The following is a 16,107-nucleotide window of genomic DNA, read 5'->3' on the forward strand; positions in this document are numbered from 1 at the left end:
TATATCATTAGCATCCAATAACAACTAACAAGTATCAAACATTAGATTAATTACTTTTTGATAAATAAAATATGTTCTACAAATTAATCTATATACAACAAGTCCTTTAGAATAAACTTTGTATATTAAATGGAATATACTCAATCCACATATAGCATCTGCTTTAAATAAAGAATTTGATATAAATAAATTATTTGACGACAATTATAACCACTACACGTTAGATTAGACTATTCTTGCTTAGATGGCATAAAATAGCGACGTATACTCACTTTCGTGCTATTTTCGGATGTTCGGGTTATTTTCAAACTCTTGGAAGTAATAAATAGCTGGTTTCTTATGGATATTTGAAATTCTATTAAAATAAAATAAAAACATTTGCTTTATCTCATTGTAATAAATTATACCAATTATATATTTTATTTTCAATTTTAGTAAGGATCATATCCTATCCTATCCTAAAATGAGAGCGATAAGAACAAAAACACGCATTCCCATGATTCTGTACGCACTGATCAACATTTATGTACTTTGTACAAATATAACATTATTTGCTAGGGGCTAGTGACGGGCTACAATGCCACAAAATTATTAAAAATTAAAATCATATACTATGTTTTTTTAGGTATATTTTCAAAAAACTTGATTATTTATATTTTCGTTTAGCATGTATGATAAGATAAATAATACATAAATAAATAATATAATATAATAATAAATAAAAAATAGTTAATATTGTATTTGATTAATTAAAACTTATATAAACATGATAAATTACTATTTTGTCATTTTAATAATAAATAATAAATAAAATATGAATAATATTATTTATAAATGGTAATATAGTAATTTAAATTCAATGGTTTGATTGATGTAAGATAAATAATTAATAATTTGATTGATTTAAAATAAATAATTAATATATAAATAAATAATATGATGAAAACAACGCAAAATTAAATAAATTAAGTTATACGTAAATTAATAATATAGACTACTTTTTTTTTTTTTGAACTCAATAATAAACTACTAAACGATACAAATAAATGACGATATTTTGTGTGGAGTGGATGGATAAGCGAGTTCACATCTCGTTAAGGTTTTATGTGTTTTAATTTATTTATTATTATTATTGTTATTGGGGAGGAGCCCGTACTCTTCCACCGCCTTTATCTATTTATTTTATTTATTTGTATTTTTATAACTTTTCATAGCACTTATCTGTCACATGCGAAAGGTACGGATATCTTGAAGACAGCTAATACACATTCATTTCCCACCAACTCAAATCAGCGGTCCTCCCATATTCCACCACATCTGTTGTCTATCTTTTAGCGATGATCCGGAGAAATACTCTCGGTTTATTTTTTGTACGAGATGATCGGTTCATACTTCATCATTTATTTGAAAATAAATATGTTTTATTTTTAAATGAGATGATTAAGTGATCAACTAATCATCTAGTAAAAATATGGCAAACCATTTTCTTTCAATGTAACATGAAACTTCTATCTTTTTTTCATGATCGAGTGTTTATACATAAATATAAATATCGGTTAAATTGGGGTATCGCTAATTTTTAAAAATGGGGTCTTTTAGTCCATGATTGTTTTAGTATTCAAATTTGATTTGCCGCTTCAGATTTTCGGTGTTGTAATCTTTAAAACTATATATATATATGATCGTTTATTTTTTGAAGTTGTAAATACTTCATTTTACATCCAAGTACATACATATTATAGCGGTTTCGTCATCGAAAATATTGAAATGTGTTTGAATTTTCTAAAATTATTGTTATTTGATCTATTTTAAGTTGTTTGTAGATGACGCGGCAATGTCTAATCTCGAAAGATAAACGTATACAAACACATTGAAACTTAATTGATTCTAGAATATACTTTGTTAGGTTGGAATACAAAATATTCTTGATGTAGTATACCATTTTGGGTTTGATCTTTTGCAAAATAGCTCATCATCAATAATTAGTATTCGATACACGTGTTTATACATTTTGTTCTTGTTCTTTTTCCCCCCCTCTTTCTCACAATCTAATTAATGTATAAAATTTAAATTAAAAAAGACAACACAGCAATGGATGGATAACTTTGAACTCAGTGGACTCCATACTATATATTTTTTCAATTTATTTACATTGGCGTACGGATATTATTAAATATAAAATTCATGTTCCCAAATTTCGATTTATGTCCAGGGGATAACATTATACACGTGGCAAATTATAAAGGAATTGTGTTTTTTTACTCTAGTTTATTAAATTTCAGCGTTAGTATCTTATCTTTATTTTTTGCAATTCTACTTATTATCTTACGGTGGCATTGATGTGATATGATATTGAGCATATGACAATGACATGACACTCTCATTTCTTTTTTTTTCTTTTTTCTTTTTTTTAAAAAAAAATGACACTCTCATTTCTGGCGTGGTTAAAATGGGTTAAATCATCGTATTGATCTGTTTTTTCTTATATAAAATAGGTAGATTGTATTGATAATTTCTCAATCAATCAAATTGCAGATCGTTCTGAATCATTTAATGGTGGATTGTGACAGGTTGCGGATCGAACAACCTCATCCGTCATATTACATTTAAGCTCATCGAGTTGGCCCGTTTCGCCACCTAAAATAGATGTGTTGAGTTGATGTTTTTCAAATCCGCCTACAAGATAGGCCGTCCGTCCCGTCACATCTAATGATGGCTTGTGACGGGTTGTGGGTCTTCGAGAAATAACCGAGATTTAAGAACTTATAAGACTGAAATAATTTTTTTTAAAAAACCATACATTATCAAAATTGAAATTCTATCGTAAAATACTTTAACAAGGCACGCAATAACATTTTAGACAATGCATTCGGTTTAGATAGTGATACATGTGGTAAAATATTTTACCTGGATTCAGACAGATCAACTTCAATTTAAGGTATCTTTGAATATATCGGATTTTCTCCTCAAAAAATAAAAAAAGAAAGAATATATCGGATCTGCGACAGCCAATCGGTCTTCTAAAACAGATACCATTAGAGTCAAAAGATCCCATTATTCACACATTTTGTTCCAAATTACACGAACTTTGAAAGAATCGAATCTCTTGCATCAGTGAAATTACCTGTTTAAAATTATTATTTTTGTTTGTTTGATGTCCGAAACTTGTGTCTGTCAAATCGTAATTGTATATTTGTACCTTCGACAATAATATGTGACATATAATTTTATTATTGTATTATTGGGTTTCCGTCGAAAATATAATAAACAAAGATAAATCGTAATGAAAAATAGGCTCCGTTGATTCGGTTTCTGAGTTATTGCCATCTTTTTTTCCCCTAAATAAATGTTGTAACATATTTTCTTGTTAATTTTTGACTTTCGTATTTTATCAAACTATTGTTTCTCTGCATGCGTTTCGTATTTATAATTATTTAAAAATGATAATTTTTCATTTTCAAATTATTGAATTTTAATATTATTTTTTTACTAGGAGTTATATAGTCATTAAAATATAGATATAGTTAATTTAAAAGATTTTGAAAAGTGGATGATATTATACAAGACATTGTTCTAAGGTTTTATCTTTTATAATATAGTATCGAAGTATAGATAACACAGTTTTTAATTCAATTTATACATTTAATATTCATTTTGTTTCTTATATGTTTCTATTTATTTCATCTTCTCATTATTTTTATGGTTATATTATCTAAATTATTTTGTTCTTCGATAGGATTTTATAAATTTATTTTCGTACCACGTAATTTATATATCAATTATTATTTTAATTTGATTGAAAATAACGCGAACAAAAATAAAATACCACTTCTTAATATAAAAGAATTTGACCTTTGCTTTCAAAATTGACAGTCCGTTAATTTTAATGAAAATTGTTTTCTTTATATACATCAAGACAACAATTGTTTCGAATAAGCTGGAAACAGGAATGCAAACAAATTAAATAGCATATATATTACAAAACCCATTTTAAATTTTTTTAAAAAAAAAAAAAAACCAACGACCCATACTCATCAAAACCATATTTTAGATGGTTCAAAAAAAACCATATTTTAGATGCAAAAACGAAAGGAAAAAAAAAAAAAAGATAAAAAAAAAGAAGAAGAAGAATTAGAAGATATGACCCCATACTCAGTAGTCAGTACTCGATCGATATAATGAAAGAACTATGTACTTGCTACAGCTTTAGTGGCACATGGATTACGGATTACCTCTATTATTATTCTAGATGCAATATAGGCATGTGCCTGCTACATGCATGTTACATGTTACCAATCACGAATTAAAGATAAATGATTTAGTGAATGAATGGAAGAAGAATTAGGGCATGATTGTTAGGTTAGAGTGTAACAAAGTGATAACGAAATTAAATTTGGAATGAAATATAAAGAGAATGAAATGACAGTTTTACATATTTCATTGCAATGATTGTGTCGGTAGAAATGAAAATATGATGAAATGAAAATATTCGATAATAAAATTATTTTTTAACCAAAAATTCAAAATGATAGCTAAATAAAACAATAACAATAATAATAATAAATTATTATTCTAATATAAATAAGTGTAGTAGTATTTTTTTTAATAATATATAATTATTATTATATATATTTAGATTAGTTAAAGTAAAATAATATACAATGGGATTATCATTTTTATTCAAAATAAATGTAATGACTATTACCATTAATATGATAATAGTAATCCCATTGTAATAAACATATTCTCGATCCAATGGCATGCCAAACATAAGTATAAAAAATGAAATGAGAATATTCATCTCGTTCCTATCTCATTTTATCATATCAAGTATGTTCCTAAAATGCAAACCAAGTATGTTATTATGCGCCCATTTAAACTAAATAAGCTCGTTTATCTTTTGCCATATTGGTATCAATAATATGAATTTTTAATGAAATGTGTATGAAGAACAAAAGGTAATACAATGACAACACACTAAGTTTGAAATGAAAACTTGATCAAAGTTTCTAGATCTGATTATCACAAAATTTCTCACCCGACTCAAAAGAAAATATAAAAACATCAAACCCACTATTTTGTTCAACGAGTAGGTTTCATCTGTCTGAGATAGTATCATAAATTTATATTCTTGAGTCGTTTCGACTCAACATGTAACGTATAGATTCAATGATTATCCTTCATATATAAAGATGAGTTTTTCCAACGTGCTCATGTTATCACTCACGCGCATCCTGATAAACTTTCTGCAAGGTCACTCATCCCAGAAGTACCCCAAGTTAAGAATGCTTAATTTTGGAAATTTTATGTGACGAGCTCTCGGAAAGAAGATGCATTTTCTTAATATGAGTAATACCTATCAAATCTTTTATACCTCTTATTCTGGTGTGTGATCGGTTCATTGAACCCGTCGCCCATTCATTGGTGGAGTTTTCATCTATTAGGTATTAATTATTAAGTATTAACTATTCATATTGCGGATCATGATCTAACGTTCTATTAAGTTTGGTTTTGGACATCAAACGACTCATATGTACAATAAAAAGTAATATTTTTGACATAAAAAGTAATTTTTTTTAATAACCGAGTAAAACAAGAGATTTATTTAACCAATGAGAACATGTCATTTGAGTTTTGTGTTGGTTCACAAGACCTATTTTTGCTTAATTAGAAATATTTGTTTGTTTGTGTGTTTTAAACAAAAACACAAACCAGAAGAAAAAAACAAGCGGTACTTTCTTATACGTACAACCTCACCAATAAATGTCGGCCCAATCGAGGAGGACGGTGGAGCCGTTAGAGCGGGAGGTAGAAAGAGAATTGACAAATTATTCGTAAAGAAGTAGTATTTGATTTGACCCTGAGACGTATTATATTTTATCATAATTTTTGTTAGGAAACAAAAATAAAAGATATTCAATCTCACGTATAATGATTCGTGAAATCATTTCACAAGATATCTATTCAATATAATAACATGTAATGCACATGGATTTCATATTTAGAGGGCTATGCGAAATTAATATAATATTTTCAGTTATACTCCACATCATATTTTTGTATGATAGTATATAAATGGGACATGATGTCGTATGTCTATGTAAACTCATGCGTAAACAATATGAAGTTGTGGCTTTCTAATGCCTGAATGAGATATAAAAAAGCTTGGTTGGTCTTCATAAAATAGGACAAAATTCATTTTTGAGATAGTACATAATCTTGTAGGAGGCATTATAATTTACCAATTAAAAACTTCGAAAACGGAGTTTGGAGGGTTTTTTTTAGTTGAAATATAAATTATTTCGATCGACTCTCGAACTTTGAACTTCATGACCTAGTAGAGTTGGAGCTGCTCTTCCAAGAAAAGTGATAATCCATAAGGTTTGATGGGCCCCGGTTGGGTTAGCATTTCTCGCTTTCCAAGGACATAAACATTAAAAAAAACAAAAACCTATAGTCCCCACTCGGTTTGTACCTTTGCGACGTTGTCACAACTCTCCCCACACCGGTATTATTATTATTATTATTTATTCGGAATTTGTAGTTGATACTTTTTTGTTCGTATTAGATAAATCGCACGTAACACAAGGGTTTGTAAATTACATTAATAAATCGTATTGGACAAATTTTGTGTATTAAAATTATCCAAAAGTATTAGTAAAAAAAGTTTAACTACTTTGTCAACTTTTATACTCAATAAAAACCTCCACGGTCATATCGTTGTTTTTTTCTAGCTTGTTATGAAAAACAACAAAAAAACAATTAATACTTCCTCTTTCATGGTTTGCATTTGTTTCTATATAGATTAAGAACAAAATGTTAAAACAAATATAATTTCTTTAATATTTGTTTTAAAAATAGTTGCATGATTTCAATTTATAATTAACAGATATAGCAGTAAAATAGTACTGTTCAATAAAGTTATATAAATATAATTAAGGAGGTCGCTACTGACTAGGGTTTAGATGAGAAAAAAGACGAGCTTTAGTTGGTTACGCAAAAATATACATAGGTAAAAAATAAAATTGCGGGCCAGCTATGACTTAAGTTAGTTAGATAGACGTGTGTTATTATCTAACGAACCAATTTGTGAGACGTATATTTGACACGAATTGAATAATAAAAATATTTTTTTTATGTTAAAAATAATTTTTTTACTGTCAATATAAATTAAGTCGAACCCTTACACAATATAGATTCACGAGATCTCTCACAAAAAAACTTAGTCAAAACTATTTTAAAAATGTTCATTTTTATTGTTTTAGTTATTATTTATTATTAGTATTAGTCGATGTGTGCACGCGTTGTGTGCATATCTAGTCGGTTTTTTAAAAAAGTGTTTTTATGAATAAATATTAAAATTAAAATGAAATATTTTTCAACAAATTACTTTTGAATTGTCACACTTTACGAATACTAGTAAAAGTTACGTACGATGCATGTGAGAACATCTTTTGTTGTCGATAAACATTTTTAAATAAATTATTTGAGATGAGAAGATATTAATACGCAGTTAATAAATGATTTTCATGGTAATAATATATATTTTTTGGAAAAAAAACCCTATTACATGTCTTAGTGATTTAATCAATATATATAGTTTTCGACATTCAACTAATAAAAATATTTGCAACATTTTCGAACAATGTAACACTTGCAGCTTCAAATGTTTGTATTATTTACGGTCATGATTATTTTACATACACATTAATAGTTTAGAATAAGACATTATTAATAATTAATGTAATCTTATAAATATAAGTGTTACGTTTATTGTAATTTTACATTAACACAACATTGATATTGAAACTTATGTAATTATTACTTCTCGATCGAGTTTTCTATTTTTTTTATTAATCTTGAAAAATTATGACAAGTTTCGTACAATGAATTTGTCTTATTTTCTATATGTTGTATGTATGATTTATTCTTTATTTGTTAGTAAGTGAGATACGTTAATCAAATTATATTAAATATGATTTTGTAATTTTCTATGTTATATGTTGATCACTATTGATTTATGGAAAAAAAAAATTGGCATAGATAATGCATTCTAAACCTTAATTTAAATTATTGCGTCAAATATTATTTATTATATTTGAGATTTTTCTCTCTTTAATTTTTCATATCACGTGTTTTTTATTCTCCATGAAAGAATCATTATTATCATCATCTTTAATAACAATTATTGTGATACTATCTTCATCAATCATTTGCATTTTTCTATCGTTATTATTTAATCAGACGGTCTCTTTTTTATGCTAAAAATATTTACTTGCAAAGAATAACAATAATTTCATCATTCTCATCTGCATTCTGGTATGTTATCGTCTTCCATTACTTGTATGTCAGTATCGTTAATGATCAATGTATTTGTTGGACTCGTTTTTCGAAATCTATTGATCTCTTTTTGCTTACAATGCTCTCATTGATGAAATTTTTTTATTGAATTTTGAATGTCTTTAATTACAAATGTTAACATTCCATATTTTATCTCAAACGTTTTGTTGCATATTTTTCTTTATTTGTTTATCTGATTGAAATTTGCGTCAATGTAATTTTTACAGGATCTTTAATTTAATTTGATACGTGTCATCCACAATTTTTTTATGGACATGATCCAAAGCTTATTGGAGTTACACTGTGACTGCGCAAATCTGAGTCTACTCAGTGTACTTAAAGACAATTAGTTAATAACTTTAACTGGTTCAGAAAGAGCTTCTGTTGTAATGCTTCTTCTGCTTATGTTTTTCTCTTTTAGGCTTTTCTGCTTCTGCTGTTCCTTTTGATTTGTTTGTCTATTGGTTTTTTTTTCTTCTTTCTGATGCTATTCATTGTTAAGCTCTTCTGCTTCTGATTCTGTTTCGCAGTTTTTGCTTTTGCTTCTGCTGTTGATGTGCATAGTTATTTTGTTAAACACCCAAACTTAGATATTTGATTTCCTAACAATTTCTTTCTTTTTGGTGTTTGACAAAACTTTAAGCAATGTATCACTTTGTCAATCATGATTAAAAAAAATAAAACTAAGTGTTTTTTTTTTGTATCATTCAAAAGAACCATACTAATTAGTACGTGTTATGTTCACTTTTTTTTTCAATTGAATTCATATAATCACATGTTTAAAAAAATATCCATCTTTATATATACTAGTATAATTATATATAAATATCTTTACAATTACATATCTCGATAGAATAGTGTAATGGCTTAAAAGCTAGCACTGAATTTTCCTACATTAATTAATTTAAAGACAACGATAATCAGACCATACATTTTCTTCGACTCTCATCCAACCTCCAACGGTTTCGACTTTCGACGTAACGCTCTTCAACTATTTTTTGGCCTTTAAAAAAAAAACCTGTTACATGTTAAAAAGGGATTATCGTACATTAACTAAATCAGAATTAAGTCTTGGGATTATTTATACGTAGTAAATAATAGAAACACGGACTGGTCAAAAGTACATTAAAGTCCACACTGTAGTAATTCTAAATTGGAGGGAAGAGTACGGATGCAAACAAAACTTACTTGGGGACAGTACGTACTTAGGTGTATAAAAACGGGATTGCATCTCTTATCTTTCTTCCCCTGTCCGCTTCCTGCTACTCTCAATTCACCGTCTCTGGTTTCCTGTTGAATACTGAAAAGAACCCGCGGAGATATTTTTCCAGTCTCCGAATTTGTTGGTCTTGCATGGCAGTTCGTTTTCTGGGTTATGAGGTGGCCGATCTCTGCCTTGGAAAGCCGCCGCTGCGATCCCTCTCCGCCGGCGCAACCGTCTCCGACGCACTCACCGCCTTGAAGGCATCGGGGGAAAACTTCATAAGCGTCTGGAGTTGTGACCACCGCCCGAGCAAGAGGAATCTGGAGTGCGTTTGTGTGGGGAAAGTGTGCATGGTGGATATAGTTTGCTATCTCTGTGAAGAAGATAATCTGCGTTCGCCGGGTTTGGCTTTGAAGTCTCCGGTCTCTGTCTTGCTGGCAAAAGATCAAGGCTCGGTGAAGCACGTGGAACCTTCTGCCAGGTAATATTTTCTTGTGTAAATAATGACATCTCTCTCTCTCATGTTTTCTTGCCTGTTAATCTTATTGGTATCCGACTCATTTGTGGTGGGTGGATCCCTTTCTGGAATGTTGTTTTCTTCACAATTTGTGTTCTTTAATTCTGGGGCTTTTTTGTTGGGTAGTCGTCAAAATCGACCCCTTTGTTTTATATTCCGGTAGGTGGCCAAGATTGGATTTTTAATGGAGAAAATGGTAGTAGTCTTGATTCATTTGCTTTTTTTTTTTTGTCGCGTACAATTTTTTTTAATTTGTTCTCCAAATTGATGGAAGATCCGAGTATTTTTTGTTGGAATTATCCGGTTAATTGAAATGTTTTTGCTATGAATTTTGCAGTTTACTTGAAACCATCGACCTGATCCTCCAAGGTGCTCAGAATCTCGTTGTCCCTATAAAGAGCAACACCGCAACGTATTCATCAAAGAGAAAACAACTCCAAAAATTATCATCACTATCGATATCTCCGACAAGTCACAACGGCCAAGAATTCTGCTGGTTAACCCAAGAAGACGTGGTCCGGTTCCTCCTCAGTTCAATCGGCCTATTCTCGCCCATTCCCACCCTCTCCATCGACACCCTCGGCATTATCAGCCACGAATTCTTGGCCGTAAACTACCATTCCCCTGCCTCATCGGCAATGGGGGCCATTTCCCAATCCTTGCTCGAACAAACCTCGGTGGCGATACTCGACGATGATGGGATCTTGATAGGCGAATTATCCCCTTTCACCCTTTTCAGCTGCGACGAGACTCTGGCGGCAGCCATTACAACCCTCTCTGCCGGTGAACTCATGGCCTACATAGACTGTGGCGGTCCACCGGAGGAAATTCTGAGGGTGGTGCAGGGGAGGTTGAAGGAGAGAAAACTCGAGGCCATGCTGGAAGAATTCATGACTGATTCGGATGGTGTCATTAATGCCTTTAGTTCATCTTCCTCTGATGAGGATCTTCCGTCCCCCACCACGACATTGTCGAGGTCGGGCCGGTATAGCAGGTCCAGCAGCTATTCGGCCCGGATGGTGAGACGGGCCGAGGCCATCGTGTGCCATCCGGGAAGTTCTTTGGTTGCTGTGATGATCCAGGCTATCGCGCACAGGGTGAATTACGTTTGGGTGATCGAAGACGATTGTAGCGTCGTCGGGATCGTGACATTCGCCAACATGTTGAACATATTTCGCCAGAATTTTGATTCCACAATATGATCAGAGATTCAAATCTTGTTTTATTTCCACCCCACCAAAACTATGGTAAGAAATAAGAATATAAAATGTGGGATTGGGGCTGATTGGTTTCGGAGATGGAAAAATAGATGGAAAAATAGGGAGCAATGTATTGTGAAAATGAGCTCGTGACATTCAGTTTTGTTTAGTCTTTATTCATTGATTTGAGTTTGGACCTGAGTTCTACGGAATCTGAACCCGGATTGGTTTTTGTCTTTGTCTTTAATGATTGTTTTATGAAAAAAAGTGGTTCCTTTTACAACTTTTTTTGTCGTGGTGACGGAACAAATCATGCTTTCACAGATTTGATGAATGCTGATATTTGTGTTTTGGTAATAATAAATGTTGGCTGAAAATGCTCTTCTTTTGTTAGTAGAATTATTCATCGCCTACCGTATAGCGTTTTCAATAACATAGCCTCGTCTTATTGACAAACTTAAATTGTATGTAGATCATTATCGAGCATGCGCCTCCGAAATATCATAAGCCTAATTCAATTGACCAAATTCATAGATTCATCCTATTTTAGATTCATTTTGGTAATGTTAAGACGGCAACTTAGACATTATAACGGCCTACTTGTCTCTATGGCTTTTACATTGTTTTATTTTGACTTTTACATGTCAGTTGTATGAAACATCACATCATCGTACGTATCGAAAATACAATTTTTTTAGAAAACAATTTAACCTCTATTGTCACCAATACCATGATATTTTGTTCTTTGACCTTGTGAGCGCTTGGCTCTTCGTTTATTCAAAGACCACCAAAAAACAACACACTACTATGCTAATTAGACAATTACATGGTGCCATGATGGGAAAACACGCGCACACAAGCACACAAATATAGATCGATAAAACAAACTCTACAATCATCATCCAGTTCCTTCATGAGTACTGTTTTCTTGTTTCGTCCATGAAGATTTCAGTTGGTTCGAGGCAACCTCTGATGGTGTCATGCCCAAGCTGTGCTCTTTCATTATCTCCGAATCCTAAAGCCCGTCCCTGGCTAGTGATTACAACGGTGTGGTACAAACCGGAGCTAACTTGTAAGATATGGTGATGTCTCAAGCTGTCCAGAACTCGAGGCCTCAGTACTTTATCAGAAACTCCCATGTCTGGAAAGCCGAGGCTTCCGAAACCCGTCCAACCGAAGCCATAGACAGATCCATCGTCCACAAGAACAAAAGTTTTCCTCTTACTAGCACATACCTGTAAAATTTAGGAGCTTGGTGAATCAAAAAGACGTTCCATATTTTACTAGTCCTTCAAAAAAAGGGACGAAATTTTGAGCAGACCTGCACAGCGAGGCGGTTTTTGAGGCTATTAAGGAGTTGTGGAGTTGTCTTATCAATCTCATCTCCATGTCCAAGTGCGCCACAATAACCTTTGCCCCAAGTATGTACCTGCAACCAGCAATTAGCATATGACATTATCAGCATAATCTGTGTGAAATATACTGAATTCTAAAGGTAAATTTCTTCCAGTTAGTGTAGTGTAATACCAATCCATTTGAATCAAGAGCCACCGCATGCTCATCACCAGCTGACACACGAACTATGTGTATATCCTTCCTCTTGAATGACTGAACTGCATGAGGTTGAAGCTCATTGTGCTGCTCTCCGTGACCAAGGCAGAAATTTGTACCAGATCCAAAAGAGAAAAGTGTTCCATCATGTGTTACAGCTAGAGAAAAACTCGGACCAGCGGCAATATGAACTATAGAGGCAACATGTTGAAGGAGTTCAAGCTTTTGGGGGGAAGGTCTATCCTGTGTATCACCGTGACCGAGTTGACCATGATTATTGAGTCCACATGTATATACGTGGCCATGTCTTGTCAGGAACATAGTGAAGCTGAGCCCAGTAGCCACCTATAAAAATTCATTCTACTATTACAGGATATGCGTAAAAAATAAGAAAACATAAAATTTGGTATTTCGCGAGCATTTGAAGAATTTAAACTTTATCATCCATGCAGTCACAAGCATCTTGTTAGCACTTAGCACAAAGGGATTAAGTTTATAGCGGAGATTCTCCCTGCTCGCCCCAAGGAGTAAGTCTCCTCTTACGCCCAGTGCTCTTTGGAATGGGCCAACCGAGCAATTGATAAGCATCAAGGTCTTAATGTGCATAATCCATCCTTGAAGAAGTTAGATTTTTGAAAAAACGGAAAGTACAGAAGGGAGGTGATTGGCAAAATAGAATTCGGTTAACTCAAAATAAGTCTAAGCTACGAAAATATTTGGAAGACCGCAAAAATAAGTAGAAAAACTGTGTACCTGCTTGCAAGGAATGCCCTTTAATGCTTCAACAAGCTTTGGCCTGAATATGGGGCGGCCAAAATCCTTATGACCACAACAAAATGATGAATTGTCACCACATGTGAAAACCTGGAATAATCAACCAGAAATCTAGAATAAGCATAAATTACGCCACAAAAATGGTGCATTAACATGTGGGGTTAGTCTATTAAGTGTGTGGTTGTAAAATCTGAGAAGAAGAATGCCAATGTCATTTGAGTCAAGTAGACACAACTCGAGCTTAACATTTCTCTAATCAAGCTCGAGCTTCATTTAAGCTATTAGTAAGCTCTTGAGCGGAACTACGAACTCAATTATTTTAATTTTTTAAGTTATTTCCAAAAATATAAATTAACCTTTTCATTAATTTATTACATAAAAACATAATTATTAATTTTATACATAGAGATCTGATCAACCAGTTTATGTACGCATTCATGAGTTCAAATTTGTGAGTTAAAATTCCACAACCTTGACTTAATACGCCGATAGCAGTACATGTCAGGGCGTCAAAGCTAAATTAAACTATGGATATTACCAACTAAAAATGGAGCAAATGACATAATACATACACTCATATGACCGCAAGAAAAATGAAGGAATTCACACTCACGTGAGCGCACACAACCAACTCGACCACTGCTGTCATTAAAAAGCATGCTCACTTACTAAATGTTGGCAAGCACGAAAAGTGTTGATGGGATGTGAAATGAAGAATAAAAATTTGAGTTAATCATTCGTTATATAGGGAAAAACAGTTAATATGATCAACACAAAAAGCAAGTATAACAAAATCACTCAGTGGCCAACAAATGACCTTGTTTCAAGGGTATTATTATCATGTAATCATCTAAAAACTATTGACACCAAGCTCACAACATAAAGAAGCAGAAACATGATTGATCAGCAAAGGGACATGAGGTCGTGACAAACCTCTCCAGACTGTGCAACAAAGGCTGCATGATTGCGGGAGGCCGACACTTGAATCACTTGAACCGGACATGGGAAACTTATTTGCCTAAATGCTGCACATTGTTTTGTTTCTGAACCATGACCAAGGACACCGCATAAACTGGAACCACAAGAGTAAACACCCAAGTCATTGATCAGTAAAGTGTGATATCTTCCGCACTTGATCTGCATCTGCTGAGAACGTTGAATTAGCAACATACAAACAAAGTTACAGCAGACGTACCAAATGTCCAGTCCCATTTCAAGGTGGAGTGAGAACTAGAAGGAGAATGAAGTTCAAACTTCTAACAGGAAAACTTTCGAACATTTCTCTGATTTAAAATGGACATTAAAGCTCAAATGGTTTCGATCTCAGAAATCCAAGCATGCAAGCTGAATCGAGCAGTTTTTGTAAACATTCTAGCTGAAGTTTTTGTAATGGTAAGTGTCCATATACTGAAGTAAAGTGTATGCAAACAGTAAAGGGAAAAAAAATCCATTCTGTTTCTGATACCAATTTTTAAATCCAACCCTAAAATATTTGTAAAACATTAGCAACAAGCACCAGTGGTGTAGTAGAAAAACTACTGAATTACCACAACTACTGAATTACCACAACTACTGAATTATCAACACCAAATCAAGAATTCTGAAAGGTACCTTGCCTGCGGACGTCTGGACCATGTCAGTAGACTGTTCCACGGACTGCAAGAACCTCAATGTCAGCTTCCAATTCCCGCCACATCGATTGAACAACTCATCCCGAGCTCTATCCCGCATTGAAACATACATGGGGTTTGACTCGCATAGCATGAAGGCAGCAAAATCCACTAAAGATCGAAACTTTTGAGGAAACAGCCCGTGACATGAGCAAAATGTACGGGAAGTCAGCTCCAAACACACTAAATCTGCGGCGCTTAACCGACCAGATGCCAATATTTCGAGAATCAAGTGGACTGGCAAGTCATCCATAGAAATTGATTTGATCCGATCTCCCAGTTTCGCCAAAAACGAAAACCAAACAGGAAATCAACACTCCCCCTTTCGAAAGAAAAACAGTCCGATCAGGTTTTTGAAAAAGGGCATCCAAAACAGTAACAGGGACATCAAATTTTTAACCGGAAGCGGAGACAGTACAGACAATTGACGAAGAATAAGTGATAAAAGTTGGATGAGATTGAGTATAGAAATTGGGGTTTGGATGAGTAAATCAACGATGGTTTGTAGTTTGAATTAGAATAAATCATCAGATGAAGTAACCGGAGCTTATCGCTGACTATCAAACGAAGAACAATCAATTGGAATCAAAATCGAAACCAGAAAAATAAAATCCAATATTTTCCCCGATCTGAACCGGGAAAACCAAAGCCCCAACGGATGATCAAGCGGACGCTGACGCGGAAAATTGAGGAAAAGGCAACATACAGAAAATGGGGAATGACTCCTTAATCATTAAGAGAGTGTTTACTATATATATAAAAATAAAATGTAATTTATCTACCAAGCTAATTTTCGGCGCCTTTTCCGCCAAACAAATATAGCACTCTAGCTTATAATGAAGACTAATTAGT

At 32.8% G+C, this 16,107-nt stretch overlaps 2 protein-coding genes across 4 annotated transcripts; one reads left to right on the forward strand and one right to left on the reverse strand.

Moving 5' to 3' along the window:
- Positions 1-9,562: 9,562 nt before the first annotated feature.
- On the forward strand, positions 9,563-11,543 carry LOC140865231 (CBS domain-containing protein CBSX5-like). The gene is made up of 2 exons (XM_073269797.1): positions 9,563-10,025; positions 10,399-11,543. The coding sequence occupies exons 1-2, from the start codon at positions 9,694-9,696 to the stop codon at positions 11,261-11,263; spliced, it is 1,197 nt and encodes a 398-aa protein (XP_073125898.1). The 5' UTR covers positions 9,563-9,693; the 3' UTR covers positions 11,264-11,543.
- Positions 11,544-11,954: 411 nt separating this feature from the next.
- Positions 11,955-16,001, reverse strand: LOC140860300 (ultraviolet-B receptor UVR8). Of its 3 annotated transcripts, none has more exons than XM_073263241.1 (6): positions 15,197-16,001; positions 14,519-14,728; positions 13,565-13,675; positions 12,788-13,156; positions 12,582-12,689; positions 11,955-12,495 (listed from the first exon to the last, which is right to left on the reverse strand). In XM_073263241.1, the coding sequence occupies exons 1-6, from the start codon at positions 15,506-15,508 to the stop codon at positions 12,172-12,174; spliced, it is 1,434 nt and encodes a 477-aa protein (XP_073119342.1). In that variant the 5' UTR covers positions 15,509-16,001; the 3' UTR covers positions 11,955-12,171. The 3 variants fall into 3 exon arrangements, with proteins under 3 accessions (XP_073119342.1, XP_073119343.1, XP_073119345.1); XM_073263242.1 differs by having other exon boundaries at positions 14,519-14,929; positions 15,197-15,326; XM_073263244.1 differs by having other exon boundaries at positions 14,519-14,868; positions 15,197-15,304.
- Positions 16,002-16,107: the final 106 nt, after the last annotated feature.

Source organism: Henckelia pumila, chromosome 4 (assembly GCF_033568475.1).
Source record: "Henckelia pumila isolate YLH828 chromosome 4, ASM3356847v2, whole genome shotgun sequence".
Classification (NCBI taxonomy): Eukaryota; Viridiplantae; Streptophyta; class Magnoliopsida; order Lamiales; family Gesneriaceae; genus Henckelia; species Henckelia pumila.

Coding starts and splice junctions, on each gene's coding strand:
- LOC140865231 (XM_073269797.1), top strand. CDS start 9,694: ATGGCAGTTCGTTTTCTGGGTTATGAGGTGGCCGATCTCTGCCTTGGA. Junction 10,026..10,398: donor CACGTGGAACCTTCTGCCAG/GTAATATTTTCT, acceptor TGAATTTTGCAG/TTTACTTGAAACCATCGACC.
- LOC140860300 (XM_073263241.1), bottom strand. CDS start 15,508: ATGGATGACTTGCCAGTCCACTTGATTCTCGAAATATTGGCATCTGGT. Junction 12,690..12,787: donor CTCTTGATTCAAATGGATTG/GTATTACACTAC, acceptor TGCTGGTTGCAG/GTACATACTTGGGGCAAAGG. Junction 12,496..12,581: donor AAAACCGCCTCGCTGTGCAG/GTCTGCTCAAAA, acceptor TAAATTTTACAG/GTATGTGCTAGTAAGAGGAA.